Here is a 21,561-nt window from a genome sequence, read left to right on the forward strand (position 1 = left end):
TGGGATTTCGGTTGTCCTCATGCCCTGGCTTCATTCAGGGCAATGCTAACGGTGGGAACTATGGTCCTGTGCGGGGACGAGAAAAGGCGCTGGAGAGTGGGGAGGGCGAGGCCCACCTATAGGGGACTTGAAGGAACTGGGCTCCCACTAAGGGTGCTAGGAAGCCTTTGTTTTCCACAAGGGTAGTAAGAGGAAGATCTAGGAGGTCAGGTCAGTACTTAGTTGCAACTGAGGGCAGAAGCGGTCCCTGTCTCCTCAGCAAGTCAGACTGGCCTCTTCACAGGGGTGAGCTCACCAGTGTCCTTTATGACCCTCCTACAGCCTTGCCTGAAGGTCTTCAGGAGAGCCAGGAGAGGCCGCTTGTCATATGCCTGGAACGCAAGGACTTCGAGTTGGCTTTTCTGCTCTTGACCAAGGGTGCGGACCCCCGTGGTGTCTCTCTCACGGAAGGTGACACTCCTTTGCATGCAGCACTGCACATCTTTCTAGATATCAGAGGTAAGCCCTTGTTTTCTAAGCAGGCTTTTCCTTGAGGAGGAAGCTGGAGATTAGAACTGACACTATACTTGGCGGTCTTTCCTTTTAGGAAAACCAATGATCTGAAATAGGCCTGTTTCTTGGCCAGGCCTGCCCACATCACCTGACCTCCTAACCCATAGCATAACGGGAAGAAATGACCATTACCATTCATAGCCAGGGTGGGTTGACTGAGGGTTATTAAGTTCCAAAGTGAGCTGACAAGTACTTTGCGTTTATTCACACCATTTTCAAGGTTCCTGACATAAAGAATCTTGCTAGAATATTATCAGGTTATTTCAGGAGGGTATTGACATTTGGGCTGGATAGTTCTTTGCTGTTATGAGCTCTCTTGTACATTATAGGATACTTAGCAGCATCCCTAGCCTTAAACTAGGAGCTTAGTATTAACCCCCTGGTTGTGACAATCAAAAAACGTCCCGAGGTACTTCCAAATGTCCCTTGTGGACTAAGTCACTCCTGGCTGAGGAGCACTAGGTTATACACTGGGCACTATATAATGGCAGGGAGAGGGGCAGGTGGAATTCAGTGATCTTCAGATGCCCTAGGCTGGCATTTCTCCTACACGCAGGATCTGCTGTGCCCCGAGAAGAGTGGTTCAGCACTCACAGAGTTTCATTGGTGTCTTTCAGCTGACGTTGGTTTTAACTTCCTGAGTTACCTACTGGATCTGTTCTGGACCAACCCCACTGAATTCTACTACCTCAACCCCAACGTCCAGGACAGCAATGGGAACACGCTGATGCACATCATCTTCCAGAAGGGCATGCTGAAGCGCATGAAGAAGCTGATAGACCTGTTGGCCAAGTTCGACATCAACCTCACCCTGAAGAACAAGGAAGGCAGAGATGCACGATACCGGGTCAAGAAGACCGACGCACTGCTCTTGGCCTGGAACAAAGCTCTGACCGAGAGCAGGCGGAAGAGCCGGCAGGACTCCATTGTCCACGTGGGGAAGCTCCCAAAGCCTACTGCCCCTGGCCATGTGTCTCAGTTCAAGTCCCAGGTCTCATCTAAAGAACTGCCATGCGGTGCTGCTGGCAGAACCCAGACTGAAGGAGCTGCAGTCCCTGACAGCTGGGAGACTCTCTCAGATGCCCACGTGACCAGGCAGGACCCTCGAGCCGTCAAGCCACACTCTCTGAGAGACCGCCTTGCACAGGACATTATGGTTTTGATTCAACAGGTCAAATTGGAGGCATCCCTTCCAGATGACTGTCCTCAACACTCCAAGTCTCTACAGGCAGAGACAGGCACAGGGGAAAAGAAAAATGAGCTTCAGCAAATGCTGGGTCTGGAAACTCCTGACTGCACTGAGAGGAACCCTGCCGTCCCTGAGGCAGGGGACGGACACGCTCCAGCAGGTCTTGGGGCCTCACCGCTTGTCCCTGTTGGGAGTCGGAAGAGGGAGGGCAACAGCAATCAGGATGACTGGAGCACGCAGGACATCGAGGCCTGCCTCCAGGACTTCGATAACATGACCTGGGAGATCGAGTGTACTTCGGAGATGCTGAAGAAGCTGTCCAGTAAAGTCATGACCAAGGTCATGAAGAAGAAGATCATCCTCGTCATCCAGCAGCTGGGGAACGGCGAGTGGACCCAGGGCCTGCAGAAGCGACTGAAGCACCTGAAAGGAAGCATCCAGCTCTTCGAAGCTAAGCTGGACAAAGGAGCCCGGATGCTGTGGGAGCTCGCTATTGATTTCTCCCCTCGATGCAGTGAGAACCCAGAGAAGATCATCGCCATGGAGCGGAACACATGTTCAATGGAGAAATCGGGGAGAGTCTACACAGAAATCATCCGGATCTGGGATGTTGTCCTTGATCACTGCAAGCTGTCAGATTCTATCAGGGCTATCTGCAGCGCCTACAACCGGGGCTTGTCCTGTGTTCTGCGGAAGAAGCTGAAGGGTATCAACAGGGACCAGGTGTCAGCTAACATGAAAATCCAGAGGCGCATACCTCGCTGCTATGTGGAGGACACAGAGGCAGAGAAGAGCAGGGAGCATGCTGACCCTGAGTACTTCCCCCCAGCCAGTGCAGTGGAGACGGAGTATAACATCATGAAGTTCCACAGCTTCAGCACCAACATGGCCTTCAACATCCTCAATGACATGACGACCACGGTGGAATACCCCTTCCGTGTGGGCGAGCTCGAGTATGCTGTGATCGACCTCAACCCCAGGCCACTGGAGCCCATCATCCTCATTGGGCGAAGTGGCACTGGGAAGACGACCTGCTGCTTATACAGATTGTGGAAGAAATTCCACGTTTACTGGGAAAAAGCTGAGCAGGCTGGAAGTCCATTGCTGGCCAAACAGATCTGGCTAAAGAGACGGTTAGAAGCAGAAGCTGGAAAAGAGGGTCTCAGTGGGGAGGAAAATGAGCAGGAGGAGCATGAGGAAGAGGACAGTTCCCTTGAAGTGGAAATAGCAGACAGCACAGATGAGGAGCAGGAGAACAGAGACTGTGCAGAGGCCACCAGTGAGGAGCCAGTGGGGGTCAGCCAGCCAGCAGAGGCATGTGCACCTGAACACCCCCACGAGCTGGAGCACTTACATCAGATCTTCGTGACCAAGAACCATGTCCTGTGTCAGGAGGTGCAAAGGAATTTCATTGAGCTTTCCAAGTCTACCAAGGCCACCAGTCACTACAAACCACTGGACCCCAGCGTCCACAAACTTCAAGACCTGAAGAATGAGAACTTTCCTCTGTTTGTCACTTCCAAACAGCTGCTCCTCCTGCTTGATGCTTCTCTGCCTAACCCATTTTTTCTGAGAAATGAAGATGGAAGCTTGAAAAGAACCATCGTAGGATGGTCCACACAGGAAGAGGTGACCCTCTCCATTTGGCACAAGGACGAGGAGGAGGCTGAGATGGAAGTGGACCACAGCGAGGAGGATAAAGTTGCCGAAGTGCATACTGGTGAGAGTGACCCCCGAGTGTATGTGACTTTCGAAGTGTTCACCAAAGAGATTTGGCCCAAAATGACCAAGGGGAAAACCTCCTATAACCCTGCACTGATTTGGAAAGAAATAAAGTCTTTCCTGAAGGGTTCTTTTGAGGCCCTCAGCTGTCCCCGTGGGAGACTCACTGAAGAAGCATATAAGAAATTAGGGAGGAAACGGTCCCCCAATTTCAAGGAGGACCGGAGTGAGATCTACGGCCTCTTCTGTCTGTACGAGCAGATCAGGTCCCAGAAAGGTTATTTTGATGAGGAGGATGTCTTGTTCAACCTGTCCCGGAGGCTGTCAAAGCTCAGGGTGCTGCCGTGGTCCATCCACGAGTTCTATGGTGATGAGATTCAGGACTTTACCCAAGCCGAGCTGGCACTGCTGATGAAATGCATCAATGACCCCAACGCCATGTTCCTCACTGGTGACACGGCCCAGAGCATCATGAAGGGCGTGGCCTTCCGCTTCAGTGACCTGCGCTCTCTGTTCCACTACGCCAGCAGGAACACCACAGACAAGCAGTGCGCCATCCGGAAGCCCAAGAGGATCTACCAGCTCTACCAGAATTACAGGTCCCATTCGGGTACGTCCAGGCCGTGGGCTCACTTACCAGCGAGGTGCTCGGCGCTGACCTTGAACTCTTCTTCCTCCCTTTTCCCCTTCCTTTCTCCCTGCCATGAGTGAGACAGAGAGGTACCCCCAACACGGTCTTCACACCGCGGCCCGCCTCTAGCCCCAGGCAGCCCTAGGTCATGGGCACATACTCAGGGAGGTCTCTGGATGTGAACCTGGTACCTTCCTACGTGGGTCAGCCTCACAGAGTATGGTTCTTTACCATCGTGCCACCTTCCAACCCCTGGGCTGCTTCTGAAGCTGCTCTAGTTAGGCTGTTGCTGCCGAAGTGAGCATGGTATTTTGAAGTTTGTTAGTAAAGACATCCATGAACAAGAACAAGAGATACTACTATTTATGTCAGTACTTGTCCTTTTTGTTTTTAAAGTTTATTTATTTATTCCATGAGGCACAGAGAGAGACAGACAGCACCCCAAAGAGGGTCCCCGTGCTGCAGTCTACCCCCGGCCTCATCCAGCTCGGGTCTTGAGCACATATGCACCCTGGTGTGCTCAGGGAGTCCTGAGGTACGAACCCAGAACTCTTCCCGTGTGGATCCAGTTGTGTTTCCGCTGCATTGCTGCTTGGACCCGTCATTGATTCTTACGTTATAATTCAGGTCGTGGCTGGGTGAAAATGGACTTTTAAGAAATTGTATTTTGGGACCAGCAGTTAGTGTAGTGGCTATGTCGCTGGACTCCCATGTAGTCGACCACGGTTCAAGTCTTGGACCCGGTGGCTTAAACTCATGCCGGGTACATGTGCGTACATGCCCAAGATCCCTGGTGTGTTTTTCAAGCCACCTGCTCTGGGACTCGAACCACACTGTAGGTCATGTGGGCTCCAGCCACCTTAACCACCATGCCATTGTCTGGCCCTAAATTTTTAAGATTTATTTTATTTCCTTGATGAGAGAGAGAGCACATGTGAGAGAGAGAGACCCCTTTACTCCTCATGCTGGGATCCTCTTCCCCCAGGTCTCCAGCCAGTCAGGATCCTGGGTACAAATGTGCCCAGGATATTTCAGCTGGAGTGGGGGTCCGAACTTATGGTTGGCCATGTGGCTCCCCGCACTACAGGACAGCACACTACCACCTGCAGCACCGTGGCCGGGCCTCTCATGATTGCCTTATGTCATAGACTTTTAATAATGGTAGTACAGGACAGTGACGTTTCCCTTCCCCGTTAGCTAATAGAAATAGGAACACCTACGCCCATGCCAGGGTGCCCTGTACAGACCATTATGCCCTGTCTGGTTTCAGGCCAAGGGCACGTGGCCCCTCCAAGTACTGGAGAGACTCAGAACCGTCTGTGTTCAGCCCATTCTCAAATCCCATCACTCGGGGGGTGGAGAGGGTGGCAACTTCTCAGACTTGAGAGTCCCTATTTGTACAAGTGCAGTTGTCTCGTCTATCTCACTGGATAGTGCGAGGATGACATGGTAAGGTTCCGGTGGAGGTGCCCATCCGATAATAGATACTCGGTCAATGTCACTGTCATGTCACCTCAGAGCTTGGACGAAAAATGGGACTCAGGGAGAAAGCTCTTGGGAAAAATCTGTTCTCTGGCGCTGACACTTTGTCGTCGTTGTTTTTAACGTAGTCCTGTCTCAGGTGGGTGTACACTTGATGGAGCCCCGAGTTGCTGCCCCCAGCCAACCTCCAGCGCTGCTGTCACCATGGCAACCTTGCTTCCATTGCTCTAGCCACCAGTGAGGGCGCAGGGTAATTTTCCTTTCCTCTCAGAGGCTATGCCGGCCTCGTATGCGAGCATTCTAACAGCTTGCATTTTTAAAATTACGTTTCTGCCCTGGCTGTTCTTCCTAAGTTAATTTCCTCTAAAAGGAATTTAAGTTGGGAATGGGATCTCAAAACCCTCTTAGTAGAGCAACGCACCTCTGCTCCCACCCACTTCACTCAGAGTGGTATGGCGTGGGGCCATGGTGATAGTCACATGGGGACTGGAAATCCTAGGCTGTCCATTATACGGGCTGTCAGGGCCAATGCTGCTTCTCAGGAGCTCAACCAAACCAAAGCAAAATGACAAAACACCTGAAAACAAAACAAAACAACCAGAAAGCTTACCATGTGGATTCTCTCTGATCTGTGTTTACCGTGCCATCCAGGAGTCCTCAATCTGGCATCCGGAGTGGTGGATTTACTTCAGTTCTACTTCCCAGAATCTTTTGATCGCCTTCCAAGGGATACTGGCCTTTTCGATGGTCCCAAACCCACTGTCCTGGAGTCTTGCAGCGTCAGCGACTTGGCGATTTTGCTAGGAGGGAACAAGAGGAAAACACAGCCCATTGAATTTGGAGCCCACCAGGTGAGCTTCTTAGGATTCTATGTTTTGAAAGAAAAAAGGCAGTTCGAGGAAAGATTTTAAAGACGGAATTATTCTGTAAGGTAGAATTAAATAACCCCTATTCCAGCATGAGTGAGTTTGGAGATGGGTAAGTGACTAGTTTTTTTTTTTGAGAAGTTTTTGCTCGCCACAAAGAGACAGAGACAGAGACAGAAAGCGAGAAATCATCCCCCAGGGAAGATGACCACGCCGCAATCCCTTCTCCTCCATTCTCCTCTCGGGATCTTGGGCACACACACACACGTGCCTGGCGTGAGTTTAAGCCACTGGGTCCAGGACTCAAACCGCGGTCAATGATATGGAAGTCCAGTGACATAGCCATTACGCTAACTGCTGGTCCCTTGTTTTGGTTTTTGATTTTCCAGAGGGTGCATGCTCTGGGGAGAAAAAGAGGAGAAGCAAGAAAGTACCCACTCATGAGACATGGTTTCTTCTCCTCCAACTCTCTCTATTTTGAGGATTTTGGGCACACCAGCACATGCGCCCAGTGTGTTTTGCAAGCCCCCCAGATCTAAGACTTAAACTGCACAGTAGGCCACATGGGATCCAGCTCACATAACCACCAGGCCACCGACTGGCCCTTGACTAATTGTTTTCCTATTTCCTTGGCCTGCCTGGCCAAGTACATGCTGGCCACATCTCCTTAGAGACAATACCTGCTTCTCATAGAAATAGGCTGAGCTTCACTAGGTTTTTCTCTGTAGAGTTTGATGTTGTTTGTTTTGTTTTTGTTCAGGTAATCCTTGTAGCTAATGAAATGGCAAAGGAGAAAATTCCAGAAGAACTGGGGTTAGCACTTGTGCTAACAATTTATGAAGCCAAAGGCTTAGAATTCGATGATGTCCTGCTTTACAACTTTTTTACTGATTCTGAGGTATGTCATACTAAATTCTTTTCATACAGTGAGTGTATTCGTATGAGCTGAACTTTTTTTTTAAAGAATTATTTTATTTTAAATAAGAATTTTTTTTTAACTTTATTTGTTTATGTTTTAATTTGACCAGAGAGGTACAGAGTGAAAGAGAGAGAGAAAGTGGGAAAGCAAGCCACCGGGTCCGGGACTCGAACCTCAGTCAGCCTTGTGGGAGTCCTGTTGTTGCTGGACTCATACTAGGCCCCAGGCCCTTGGTTATCTTAATGCTATGCTCCTATCACTTGCTCAGTGAGTTGCACAAAAAATTAAAACAATCTGGGACCAGCAATTGGCATAATGGCTATGTTGCTGGACTTCCATGTAGTCCACCGTGGTTCAAGTCCCGGACCTGGTGGCTTAAACTCACACTGGGCGTGTGTGTGTGCGTGCCCAAGATCCTGAGAGGAGAAGGGATTGCGGCGTGGCCATCCCCCCTGGGGGTGGTGGGGATGATTTCTCACTTTCTGTCTCTCTGTCTTTCTGGCAAGCACAAGCACCCTATAGCAAAAACCTCTCCAAAAATAAATAAATAAATAAATACATAAATACATAAATAAATAAATAAAACAATCCCCATCTGAGTCTTTTGGTAACATCTGCTTCATCCTATGTGTACAATAAGACTTCTAAAAAGACTTTGGATAAGGTACTTGTATGCTGGTTTCTTTCTAAGTGACTAACTGACCAGTTCTGCTTGCTTTCGTTCTATATGCATGTGTGGATGGGACTGGAGGGTCTTTGGAAACGAACTTTTTTCCTGAGAGATTTTTGCTATTGGGTGAGTGTGCCTGCTGGAGAGACTGAGAGAGACAGAGAGACAAAAAGCAAGAAATCACCCCCTGGTCTGGGGGGATGGCCATGCCATAATCCCTTCTCCATTCTCTTCTCAGGGTTTTGAGCATGCATGCACACATGCCCGGTGTGAGTGCTAAGCTGCTGCGTCTGGGACTCATACCATAGTCGATTACGTGGGAGTCCAGTGATGTAACCATTACATCATCTGCTGGTCCCCAGAAACATAGAAGGTGGGCTGACTAGGACAGTCTAAGCTTTTTTTTTTTTTTTTCTTCACAATTATTGGCCTCGAGAGAATAAGTTGGAAGACTTTTAAATGCTGCTGCTTTTATTGCCACAAGTGTTTTAGGCCTGTATCCTCACAAAAACACACTCGCTCCTAAGAGGCTTCATCTTGAAAATAAAATATGTTTGATTCATGGAAACAGGTCAGTCATGTGCCATCTGAGCATCTTCTGCTTTTCTTCCAGGAGTTTTAAAACACTCTGTGCTTCTCCAGCTCTCTCAAGGCCTGAGAGCCTGCACCTTACGCTGCCTGCCAGGAGGACCCTCTCAAGTGTCAAGCACTTGCGTCTTTTGCCTGCTTTCCCTGGCAAAAACATTCCGCTGTCTAAATAACTTCACAAAGAGGATAATTGCAGAGATGCCTTGAGGTTGTTCTAAATCTTCCAACCACTTAAATGATTACATGATTGATGGCTTTGTTTTCAAAACAAGGTGGCTAATTCTTAATTAATTAGTAGTATAACCATTCCTATTTAATAGACAATATTTAAGGCATTCAGCCTAATTTAGCCTACCTTATTTTTTTTTGAGAATTGTTTATTGGGACCAGCAGTTGGTGTAATGGCTATGTTGCTGGACTCCCACGTAGTTGACCGTGGTTCAAATCCCAGACCTGGTGGCTTAAACTCATGCCGGGCACGTGCAGGTGCATGCCCAAGATCCCAAGAGGAGAATGGAGGAGATGGGATTACAGCGTGGCCATCACCCCTGGGGGGTGATTTCTCACTTTCTCTCTCTCTCTGTCTTTCTGGCAAACACACGCGCCTTATAGCAAAAACCTCTCCAAAAAAAGAGAATTGTTTTTTAATTTTATTTATGATTATTTTTTAATTTGCTACAGGGCACATGCACTCACGAGAGAGAGAGAGAGAGAGAGAGAGAGAGAGAGAGAGAAGGTGAGAAGGTAAGCCACCATGTCAGTCATGTGGAAGTCTAGTGCCTTAACCACCATGCCACCTGCTGGCCCCTAAGCTTACTTATATAGTTTAAGTTATGGGATAGCTTGAAGCAGGTAATGAACCATATCCACTTAATTTTTTCAGTATTCTTGAAAAGTACATAGACAGCAACTAGCACCGTTTTTTATTGTGAAAAGGCTGGGAGAGTAAACTACTTACTCTCATAGCACAGTAAAGTGTGAAATCCGAAGCGTCTTAGGAATTTTGGATTCTAAATACTGCATGGATCTGGCTACTTTGGCTTTTCTAGGTGTTGCAAACCACAGCCTGCTCAGTTCCAGCCTACTGACTGTTTTTGTAAGGCCTATGGACTAAGAATGGTTTTATACTTAAAAATGGTTGGGGGGGAAAAAAAAAGCAAACAAGAAGAATATTTTGTGACACTATTTATGATTATATTTGATACAGCGCACATGCACTCGCGAGAGAGAGAGAGAGAGAGAGAGAGAGAGAGAAGGTGAGAAGGTAAGCCACCATGTCAGTCATGTGGAAGTCTAGTGCCTTAACCACCATGCCACCTGCTGGCCCCTAAGCTTACTTATATAGTTTAAGTTATGGGATAGCTTGAAGCAGGTAATGAACCATATCCACTTAATTTTTTCAGTATTCTTGAAAAGTACATAGACAGCAACTAGCACCGTTTTTTATTGTGAAAAGGCTGGGAGAGTAAACTACTTACTCTCATAGCACAGTAAAGTGTGAAATCCGAAGCGTCTTAGGAATTTTGGATTCTAAATACTGCATGGATCTGGCTACTTTGGCTTTTCTAGGTGTTGCAAACCACAGCCTGCTCAGTTCCAGCCTACTGACTGTTTTTGTAAGGCCTATGGACTAAGAATGGTTTTATACTTAAAAATGGTTGGGGGGGAAAAAAAAAGCAAACAAGAAGAATATTTTGTGACACATGAAAATTATATAAAGTTCAATGTAGTATCCATATAGAAAGCGTTATTGAACATAGCTCACTCATTCATTCACGTGTTTACTGTGGTGGCTTTAGCACTGCAACGGCAGAACTGAGTTGCTGCAAGAGAGGTCATGTGACCCGCAAAGCCCAAAGTATTACCTGAGTCTTTAGAGAAAATATTTGCCAGCCTGGTCAATTGTCACCTTGGTTTAGAGGTTTGAGTAGAGGAAAAAGAAATGGGTGAAATACCTATCAGGTATTGTATTAGACACCTGGCTTTCACGATCTCCTTTTATTTTGCCAACAAACTGGGTAGTTCTGTTATCTCCATTTTACAGCAGGTGAATAAACCGTCTCTAGTTCACGTATTAATAAGTGGAATCTTTGAGATTTGGGTTGTCAGGACAGTCATGGCACAGTTTTATATATAGAAACAAATATGTCATGACTTTCCCGACAACCTAGCATTACTTGTTCTATCTGCTCTCAGAGCCTACCTTGCACGGCACACCCACCCTGTAGCACCTGCATATTCTTCTATCCTTGGCTGAATAATTTGGTTGGATGATTCTGCCATGCATGTCCTAACTGCTGATCTTAAAGGCATCTCTCTCTCTCCCTTTTTATTTTTATTTATTTATTTATTTTTGGCTATATGGTGTGTGTACTTGCTGGAGAGAGACAGAGAGAGAGAGAGAGAGAGAGAGAGAGAGAGAGAGAGAGAAATCACCTTGGTTGGGCCAGCCAGTGGCGTGGTGATTAAGGCGGCTGGATATACATGACCCATTGTACAGTTTGGGTCCCAGACCCAGCAGAGCTTGAAAAACATGTGTGCATGCCTAAAATCCCCAAAGGGGAAACAGAGAAGGAATTACAGTGTGGTCATCTACGATCGGGGGGCGGGGGGAGGAGGATGCTTTCTCATTTTCTCTGTCTTTCTTCAGTGAGCACAAGGACTCTCTAGCAAATTTTTAAAAAGAAAAAAAGAATCATTGGGGAATAGAGAGGTAGGAGGGGATTAAGAAGCAGAAAAAGGGACCAGCAGATGGCGTAATGGTTACACTGCTGGACTCACTAGACTCCCAAGTAGTCAACCGTGGCTTCAAACTCATGCCAGGCACATATGTGTGCATGCCCCAAATCCCTAGAGGAGAAGGGACTGCAGCACGGCCACCCCATCCCCCAGGGGGGATTTCTCACTTTCTGCCTCTCTCTCTGGCAAGTGCATGCACCCTATAGCAAAAATCTCTCCCTAAAAACAATAAAGAAGCAGGGAGAGAGAAAAGTCAGGTAGATGGAAGGGTTACAAAGTCTTTATCCAGCAGATACAAGTATTTAATAGCTAGGAATATGTACTCGCACAAGTAGGTCAAGGGGGGAAATGTGGGTCTACTGACGCCCATAGAGAACGGTGTTGACTCTGCTATAAGCTCTTGCTTCCCAAGAAACCCTGGGTCTGCAATAGATGGCATCCCAGTTGTTATTAACGCTGGGATCGCAGAGCTCTGAAAAGCAAACACACAGAATTCCAGTTGGTATTCTGATAGATCAGCTGTGTTTAGGATTTTAATCACTCTGAAGTAATTTTTTATAGCCTAATCACTGGGTGGACTAAGCTACAATTAGGTTATGACCCTGACTGGCCACAATGATCTCTGTGAAGCAGAGCAGCGTGGAATGTATCCACCCTCCCTTACAACCTCAGCTCATTCATCTCTGTTGTCTTTTCATAGCTATCAAATCTTATCCTCTGGGTAAACAGGGAAGCACTGACAGCAGATTACGGAGTAAAGAACTGAGAATGAGACAGTGCGCAGAACCTGAAGGGGTGGTGGCTGGAAAGTAAAAGAAAACACATCGGTGGGTACATTCTTGTTGCACACTGACAAAGATTTATTCAAGTACCCATAACAGCCTTTGGTCTCTGTGTTTTCTGAGTAAATGGCCTGGAGACGCAAAGAGAAATCTGTGAGGATGCGACTGAAGATGCTGGGGGAGTCACAACTAACTTTCGAGCTGTTCAAAGGGACCCTAAACATCTCTCTCCTCTCCTAACATGACAGATACGAAGGAAGCTTCAGTTTATGCAAGAGACTAAGTGAAAAGGCATATGAAGGGTGATGGAAATACCTAACAGAGACTACAAAAACTATATCCCCTTCGGTAGGGGTTGGGACCCTGGAACTTCTTTCTGGGTTTCCTTTCTGGTTCTGAAACCCTGGGTGATTGTGGCATATGCCAATTAATGCCATGGGACAATTCTCAGGGCAAGAGAGCCTTGATGAAAATCTCAGAATGCAACCCACCTACTCACCCAGTTAGAGCCAGTCCCTTGGCAACACTTGGTGTCCTACCTACCCTTTATCTCAATGGGGCCCTCAAGCCAAAGAGCTTGAAAGTAACCAGGTCTGTACAGCTCCTCTGTTAACCTAGCCTCTCTGATCACCGGACACAAGAAAACCATGTTCTTACTAAACTTCATCTTAGGTTGAATACTGGCCCATAAACTACTACCTGGACAAATTGAGACCTACGTGAAATATGAGAGGCTCAGCAAAGTTGCTGGGTCCCTGTGCCCCACCTCCCTCCCCATCCTAGAAGAGGATTAATGATATAAATTAACCTCAGCCCAAAGTATGTAAATAAAGCAATAGTTAATAGTCATTTCAGAAAGCTAGTACACCACTGTTTCATCTTCACTCCTTAATGACCTCTGTGCTACCAGAATAGTGAATAGGTCAGAGGCCAACCGTGGAGATGGGAGGACCACATATTTCAAAGCTTCACACAAAAGAGGTACTGCTGAGTGACAGGCACATTTACTCTCCGCACTCAAAACCAATGCAGTCATTCCTTCTGCATTTTCATATGATTCGGCTTGAAGGAAAAGCATTAAAGACTCCTGAAACAGAACTGCCGAGGCAATGAATGGTCCATGATACTTAAAAAAAATAGGTGACAGTTTATAGTACAGTATTCTTTTTTTTTTAATTTTCTTTTTAATTTTTTTGAGAGGCTTTTGCTATAGGGCACGTGCACTTGCCAGAAAGACAGAGAAAGACAGAGAGACAGAAAGTGAGAAATCACCCCCCCATGGGGGATGGCCACACCGCAACCCCTTCTCCGTTCTCCTCTAGGGATCTTGGACACACACGCACATGCGCCCGGCGTCAGTTTAAGACACTGGGTCCGGGACTTGAACCATGGTCAACTAAATGGGAGTCCAGCGACATAACCATTACGCCCAGTACTGGTACCAGTATTTATTTTTTAATAGAGATGTGTTTATAATTAAGGAGACTAATAAAGATCCAAACTATTTCTTGAGCTATCTATGAAATTTTCTGATACAAAGACCTCAGAGTCCAGCAGTAGAAAGAAAACCCATGCTCAGAAGCTGAAAACCTGAATTTTACTTTGGTTCACCACTAAGTCCTTTCACTGAGCTTCAAATTCCTCATTTATTTAATGAAGGGGCTGAAACAGGGAACTTCCAAGGTCTCAATCAGCTTTCTCAAAAAGCAGCATCTTAATGGGCACTTTATTAAGCAGGAAGGGAGGGTTAGATATTTTTGACAGTCTGGCCATTACCATCCTCTACCCCATCTTTTCAGGCTTGCAAAAGTGTGCATAGCCTTTTCAGCTTGATTTGAGATGTGAACCCAGGCCTCCCATGTGGCCCCAACCTCATGTAGCAATGTTGCACCACTGGTACCATCACAGTAAGGCCTCGGGTGTGTTTTTTTGTTTAGTTTTGTTTCGTTTTGAGAGGTTTTTGCTATAGGCACATATGCTTGCCAGAAAGACAGAGACAGAGAGACAGAAAGCAAGAAATCACCCCTCCAGGGAGGATGGCCATGCCATAATCCTTTCTCCTCTATTCTCCTCTCGGGATTTCAGACATGCATGTACATATGTCCAGCATGATTTTCAAGCCTCTTTGTCCAGCACTCAAACCACAGTCAGCCACGTGTGAGTCTAGCATCTTAACCATCATGCCACCTGCTGCCTCAGGAGGCATTTTTTCACCATGTTGTAAGAAGAACTCATCTCTTAGCCATGTTGTAAGAAGGACTGGGGATTCCTCTGTCCATACTGCTTATTGAAATCCTTCCAAATCGGCGAACTGCCTGGGCCCCCAGCATCCCTCCCAGAAGTGAGGACATGGGCCTGACTGCTCAGCTGTCTTGGCCAACTTTCTCGGAAACTTCCATAATAGCTTCCCTGCTCCCTTTCTATGTGACCTTAGCCCCTCCTTCCATTCATTCTGAAGCCATAGGATAGACCCCTTCTCGTAGGGTCTGGCCTGCACTGGGCCCCAATTCTCCATGTAGCTTGGAGAGAATGTAACTGTAGTTTAAAAACATACTCTGTTGATTTTTAATTTTTTTGTTGTTTTTCAGGCTTACAAGGAGTGGAAGATTATTTCTACATTCACTCCATCATCATCTGGCTCCAGAGAGAAAAACCAGCCATTGGTTGAAGTGCCTCTGGAGAAACCAAGCTCCTCTCAGAGTCGGTCTCTCATGGTGAATCCAGAAATGTACAAGGTGTGTGTGCAAGGTGTCTATTTGTCCACACACTTACTTGACTGTGATCAGTAAATAAGGCTTAGAAGAGAAGGTGGTATGTCAAGGGAAGCCTTCTACTTGGCTGGTCTTCCCGTACATCAACAAGGGGAAGGAAGTAGTATGGATGTTGGTGGTGGCAGACTCCTTTTTATCTCCGCAGAGAGCTGGGGTTGAATGGTGGGATGATGTCTGACAGTGGAAAGGGGAGGGTTGCACCTTCTGTTCACCTCTGGAACTTAGCTCTAGTCAGAAATTTTGATGCGGTCTTGGGTGAGATTTGAGTAATTTAGTACTAATAATAGTTCTAATAGAAGCTCAAGACTGGTTTAGTCTTTAAAAGGAAGTCACAGAAATTGTGTAAGATGTAACCATTGAGTTGAACTGAATGAAGGGTCTATGGGACCTGTATATGGGAAGTTACTGTCTTTGTAACTTTTGGCGAATTTATAATTATTACACAATTTAAAAAACTTACATAAGATTTAAGAGTCTTCCTATGTTCTTACGTTCTTGGTGTGCCTTACTTTTTAGGTGGGGTAGGGGTGGAGTTTATTACAGTCTCACTAGATCCTCATTTGTCTCTTCTTTTTTTTTTTTTTTGGAGAGATTTTGGTTATAGGGCACGTGTGCTTGCCAGAAAGACAGAGAGAGACAGAGAGACAGAAAGTGAGAAATCATCCCCCAGGGGGGATGGCCATGCTGCAATCCCTTCTCCTCCATTTTCCTCTCAGGATCTTGGGCACGCATGCACACATGCCTGGTGTGAGTTTAAGCCACTGGGTCCAGGACTCGAACCACAGTCAACTACATGGGAGTCCAGCGACGTAGCCATTATGCTAACTGCTGGTCCTCTTCTTTGGTCACAGTGAGTGCCTGGTGTCTTACTCATAGATACGCTCACAGAAATTTAGCTTTTTTCTTTTTTAAACTCAGAGTAAGCCCCCTGAAGTGTGTCACAGTGTAGCTACAGAACAAAGTCTCATCATCATGGTCCTCCATCTTGTCGATTTCCTCTTTAGCTCCTCAATGGAGAGCTGAAGCAGCTGTACACTGCCATCACACGAGCACGGGTCAACCTCTGGATCTTTGACGAAAACCGAGAGAAAAGGGCTCCCGCTTTCAAATATTTCCTTAGAAGAAATTTTGTCCAAGTCGTGAAGACAGATGAAAACAAAGGTAAGAGCTCATTGAATTATTATTTGGGAGAAGCATGTTTCTCTCAATTGTTCTTATAGTCAGAGATAAAAGAGTGTAGTTTTTTGAAAGCTATTTCTGTTGGGTTGTTTGAAAAGTCATGATGTATTTTTTCTATGTAAAAACATGTTACAACTTTTCCGATGACCCAATACCATCTTTTGAGAAGTGAGATTTCTTTTTCTTTTTCTTTCTTTCTTTTTTTTTATTGTCAGAGGGCATGTGTGCTCATCAGAAAGAAACAGAGAGAGACTACACCACTTTCCAATGGATGTAGTCACATCGCAATCCCTTCTCCCCCGTTTCTCCAGCCTGTTGGAATTTTGGGCACTCATGTGCAGTGTATTTTTCAAACTGCTTCGTCTAGGATTTGAACCACAATGAGCAATGTGACATCTGGCTTCCTTAACTACCAGGCTGTGGGGTCAGCCTAAGTGAGAATTATTCATTTGCTAAAGTATGTGAGAAATTGTGGTTGTATATAATAGAATCAGGAAGATTAACTCCTTTAGGAAAGTGCTTTTATTTTGGAGAGGGTTTTCACTATAGTGCGTGTGCACTCGCCAGATAGACAGAGAGAGACATAGAGACAGAAAGTGAGAAATCACCCCCCAGGGGGGATGGTCACGCTGCAATCCCTTCTCCTCCATTCTCCTCTCGGGATCTTGGGCATGCACGCACATGCGCCCGGCGTGAGTTCTAAGCCACCAGGTCCGGGATGTGAACCGGGGTCGACTACGTGGGAGTCCAGCAACATAGCCATTACACTAACTGCTGGTTCCCTCCCGAGGGGAAACTCTTTTGATAGGATAACTGAGAAATCATTAACCGTTTGTAAAGGAGAACATTGCTGTCTTTTTTGAGGGTTAGTTACTGAGCTATTACCTGTAGGGGAAGGGGCGGGGCTCAACCACTGTGGAGAGGTTTGCTGATTTCTTTAGCATTTCTCAGCAGGTTTTATAGAGGCTATTTCTGGTTATCACTGATAGTTCATCTGGGGACCAGAATCAGGTTTTCTCTTCCTAGGAACTGACTGTTGTGGTGTGATGGGAAAAGTCAAGGGCTTGGAGTTAAAAAGCCTGGCTTCTCATGAAAAGTCTCCACCTGTGTAGCCACATGACCTTGTTTTTCTCTCTGGGCCTTTATTTTGTCAACTAGGAGAAAAATGAGTGGGTTTTCTAAGCATGGTAGTTCTCAGTCATTCCTGCAGCTAATATCCTTTATATTCTCAAAATATGTTCTGGTACCCGCTATAAGAGATCCTCAAGACAGACAAGTTTTTAAATTGAAGAATTCAGAATGAAAAAGGATGACAATTTATTTTATTTCTTGGTAGCACTAAGAATGCAAAAAAGTGCAGGCTTAATTACAAGTTACAAGTAGTAGCAGTCTTTATAGTAGTCTTTCAGAGCCTTGGCTTCCACTGTGCAAGGGAGCTTGGGATGAGTGCTGTTACTGTGCAATTTGGGTTTCTTCAATATGGTACCCGTAAGGTTTAATGGCCCTATTCAGAGATAATATAAGGTTTTTCTGTGGGCATAAAATATCACCATGGTACTAATAGCATCCATAGAGTCAGAACAAGATTCTGTAAAATTGTCATTGCATAGTTCTGTAGAGCATTAGCAGCGGGAGAGCAGGAAGGGATCAGGCTAGGAGTCTTAATGGGTGTTTTGCACTTTGTAAGTAAATCTGACATGTCTGCAGCACCCCTCTGTCCTCAAGTTGGTATCTGCTAGCCTATCTCACCCCTGAAGCTGTGACTTGGCTGTCAGCATTGTCCTGGTATTCACTGTCTTTCATGTACTTCAGGAAGCAGAGGCTCAAAACCCACAAGAATTGCCACCCCTTGCTGGTGATACTCTGGGGCTCTGGGTGGGGAAAGCCAGTAGAGTCGCCATCAGGCTAGTGTGGATTATAGAAGGGATGGACAACTGGTGGTGGCAGTAGTCCACCAACAGGAATGTATTAGGTTGCTCATTATTGCAATGAGGGCAAGCTGTCAAGATAATGTCAGATGTTGTCACCTTGTTCCTTGCTAGAGCCCTGGCCTGGGAGCGTGCTAGGAGCTGCTTGACCTTGGATTTTCAAGTAGGAGTTAGTAATTGCCATCTGTCTTCTGATTCATAGCCAAACCACATCCTTTCTCACCTTTACCTCCTCCTTCCAAAACTCACAGCAGCCTGGCTTGGTAGCTAAATGTGTCTGAAATGAGAATACTAGGAAGACAGTGCAGGTGTATTAGCTGTGGCTGGCGGCAGTAACAACAGAATTTCATTATGCTGTGGCTTAAACAACAGAACTTCATTTCTCACAGCCTGGGAAGTTCAAGATGAAGGCGTTGGTAGGGTTGGCTTCTTCCAAGTTCCCTCTTCTTGGCTTGCAGTTGGTAGTGTTCTCACACTGTCCTTCCACTGTCCTCACTTGCCCTGGCATCTCTCTGTGTGTCCTAGTTTTCTCTTCTTTTAAGGACACTCGTCAGAGTGAGTAGGGTTTACCGTAAGGACCTCTTTTTTAACTTAATCACTCTTCAAAAGCCCCATCTCTAAATACAGTGCAGTCACATTTTGAGGAACTGAGGATTTGGACTTTAAAAAATGATTTTTGGTGGCGGGGACACAGTTCAGCCCATAAAACAGGTTTAAATAAATGAATGTCGGGAGCAGCAGTTAGCGTAATGGCTATGTCGCTGGACTCCCATGTAGTCGACCGCAGTTCGTGTCCTGGACCCAGTGGTTTAAAACTCACACCGGGCACGTGTGCATGTGTGCCCAAGATCCCGAGAGGAGAATAGAGGAGAAGGGATTGCGGCGTGGCCATCCCCCCTGGGGGGTGATTTCTCGCTTTCTGTCTCTCTGTCTCTGTCTGGCGAGTGCACACGCCCTATAGCAAAAACCTCTCAAAAAAAAAAAATCAATGAATATCCAGAGAAACAAACACTTTTCTTTTTTATTTTAGATTTTGATGATAGCGTGTTTGTTAAGACCTCAACTCCTGAGGAGTGGATTGCTCAAGGGGAATACTATGCCAAACACCAGTGTTGGAAGGTAAGGGGCTGGACTGGGACCAAGGGCTGAGGGGTCTCTGTGACTGTGGCCTCTTTAGGCCTCAGAGGCAGCTCCCACCATCATGTTTGTCACCAGGAGAGACTCAGGGTAATGGTTTCTTCTGAAACATCAGGTCACTGTGAGTTGAGGACAGCTCCCTGTCCTACTCCTTTTCCAGTTGGCACAGGCTTACGACCTTTTGCTTTGGCCAGGTACCAGTACGTACTGGTAGGTAAATGGAGGCTCATGGCCTTTGTCCTTCCAAGGAATTCTATTTATTTTCCTCCTGTACTCTATGCTTCAAAGCTTTTGCTAGCATCATACTACATTTTAAAACAGTAACAGATTGGTCTTTCATTTTTTGTTTTCAAATCAATTAGACATAAACTTCATTGACAGTGTGACGGGTATTGGTTAAGTTTTATCATTAGACCGCGCTGACCGATTTCAAGCCACAGCTATCTTAGTGAGCCTGAGCAGTCTTCTTCCTAGAGCACTCCCTACTCCATTTCTTGCCTAATGACAAAACCTGTCTCCCATAAAGAACTGAAATGGTCAGATGGGATTGCTCTCCTAGACTCCCTTGCAGCTAAGAAGGGGCATGTGACCAGGTACTGACCAATGAGATAAAAGAGAAAGTCCATAGAGAATCTTGTGGTATAAAAAAAGATCCACAAGAAGAAAGAGCTTGCCCTTTATTCCTACCTAGGATGCTACAGAAGAGAAGAGAGTGCATGAATAGAGGACATGTTAGCTCTAGAGTAGGCCCTTTGGAATGGTGGAACAAGAGTAAAGACCCTCACTGCTTGCCCCACAGTCAGAATCCCTGCACATCACTGGGTCTCAGAGGGGCACCATGGCATCTGTGTCTCCCATGAGGTAGTGACAGTGATGTCTTACCTGTAAGTCACAAAGACCCTACTAAAAGATTTCTCTCTCTCTCTTTAAATCTGATCATAAGATGTCTTATGTTAGAGTTAGTTCTGTAGTTCAACAAAGTCAGTGTGAGCCCAATGTCATTACATTTCTTCCTGTGTCACCTGCAGTTAGTTAGAGATGTTCCCATTCATGGTGGCATAATGGCTGCTGCAGCAGCTCCGAGCACTCTCTTCTCTTCTGTAGCATCCCAAGTAGGAATGAAGGGCAGGCACTTTCTTCTTGTGGATCTTTTTTTATACCACAAGGTTCCCTACGGACTTTCTCTTTTATCTCAGTGGTCAATACCAGGTCACATGCCCCTTCCTAGCTGCAAGGGAGTCTGGGAGAGCAATCCCATCTGACCATTTCAGTTCTTTATGGGAGACAGGTTTTGCCATCAGGCAAGAGAGGGAGTAGGGAGTGCTCTGGGTAACTCAGCAACAGTATCTGCCACGTAGGCATGATCACAGGAAATTGCACATTTAGCTAAAATTTGACTACTGAGGCACCTGAAATGTTCCATGCATGCAGCTGCAGGTGATGCTTCCTGAAAGGGCAACCAGAACCAAGTTTGGGACAGGACAGATCACTCTCTTTAATTTTTATACCTCAAGATCAGGAAGGTCTAGCTCTCCAAACATTACAGGGGAAGTGTCTGGAACTCCTCTTGCCACTTCTGAACAATGTCTCAAGACAGCAATTTCTCTGGGCTCGTCCTGCTATGCCCACGATCCTTCTTTTCATTGGCGTTTCGTGGAGTTGGGCCTGAGTGAAGGTACTAGGGATTGAGGAGCACAGTGAGACCACAGGTCAGAACTAACAGAGGCTGCAGAGTGGTGTGTCTGACATACCTGAGCAAGGAAAAGCAATGTTGTCTCGGCTCTTGATCATTGCGTACAGTGGCAGGGAAAATGATTTAAATCTACAGCAAAGAACTCACATCTGGGGGTTACCAGTTGTCTGTTGCTGAATAACCAACAACCTCAAAACTTAATGGCTTCAAATACATGATTTCTGTAGCTCAGAGTTCTGTGGGTTGGCAAGGCTGAGTTCAGCTGAGTTCTTGCCTCATCCAGGCAACTCATGTGTCTGCATCCAGCTGCTGGTAAGCTAGGCAGATCTGTTACCAGTGGCTGACTGGATCATGGCTTGGGTGTTAGGGGTGACTGGGGTTCCTGGATCATGAGTCCTTCATTTTCCAGGAGGCTAGTCTGGCCTTATGTACATGATGTTCGAAGGGTGTTCAAAGACAGTGAGCAGACGCCCACAAGGCCCTGGGAGGCCCTCTGCTGAATTTTGTTGGCCAAAAGCATATCACAGCCTACATTGGAAGGGAGGGAAGTAGGCAGCACTGTGGAGGGGAGAAGCTACAAAGGTACTCTGTGAAGGGGTGTGGAAAGACAGAGGGAGGAGGGAAGGATGGCAGCAGCTCCTGCCATGTATAATAGATAGGTGGTATATATAGAGGTGAGAAAACAGAACTTGCACTGTTGTAGGTTTGAGTAT

General features: G+C 46.4%; 1 protein-coding gene across 1 annotated transcript in view; it reads left to right on the forward strand.

The window, feature by feature from the left end:
- Positions 1-321: 321 nt before the first annotated feature.
- TRANK1 (tetratricopeptide repeat and ankyrin repeat containing 1) overlaps positions 322-21,561 on the forward strand; it is a gene marked incomplete at its 5' end in the record, with an annotated part of 37,067 nt that continues 15,827 nt past the window's right edge. The window contains 7 exon segments of the mRNA XM_006168731.2: positions 322-498; positions 1,170-4,073; positions 6,228-6,427; positions 7,203-7,340; positions 14,729-14,875; positions 15,916-16,072; positions 19,049-19,137. Of these exon segments, the coding sequence (XP_006168793.2) occupies positions 322-498; positions 1,170-4,073; positions 6,228-6,427; positions 7,203-7,340; positions 14,729-14,875; positions 15,916-16,072; positions 19,049-19,137 (3,812 nt within the window).

This window comes from Tupaia chinensis, unplaced genomic scaffold (assembly GCF_000334495.1).
Source record: "Tupaia chinensis unplaced genomic scaffold, TupChi_1.0 Scaffold146131_1, whole genome shotgun sequence".
Taxonomy (NCBI): Eukaryota; Metazoa; Chordata; class Mammalia; order Scandentia; family Tupaiidae; genus Tupaia; species Tupaia belangeri.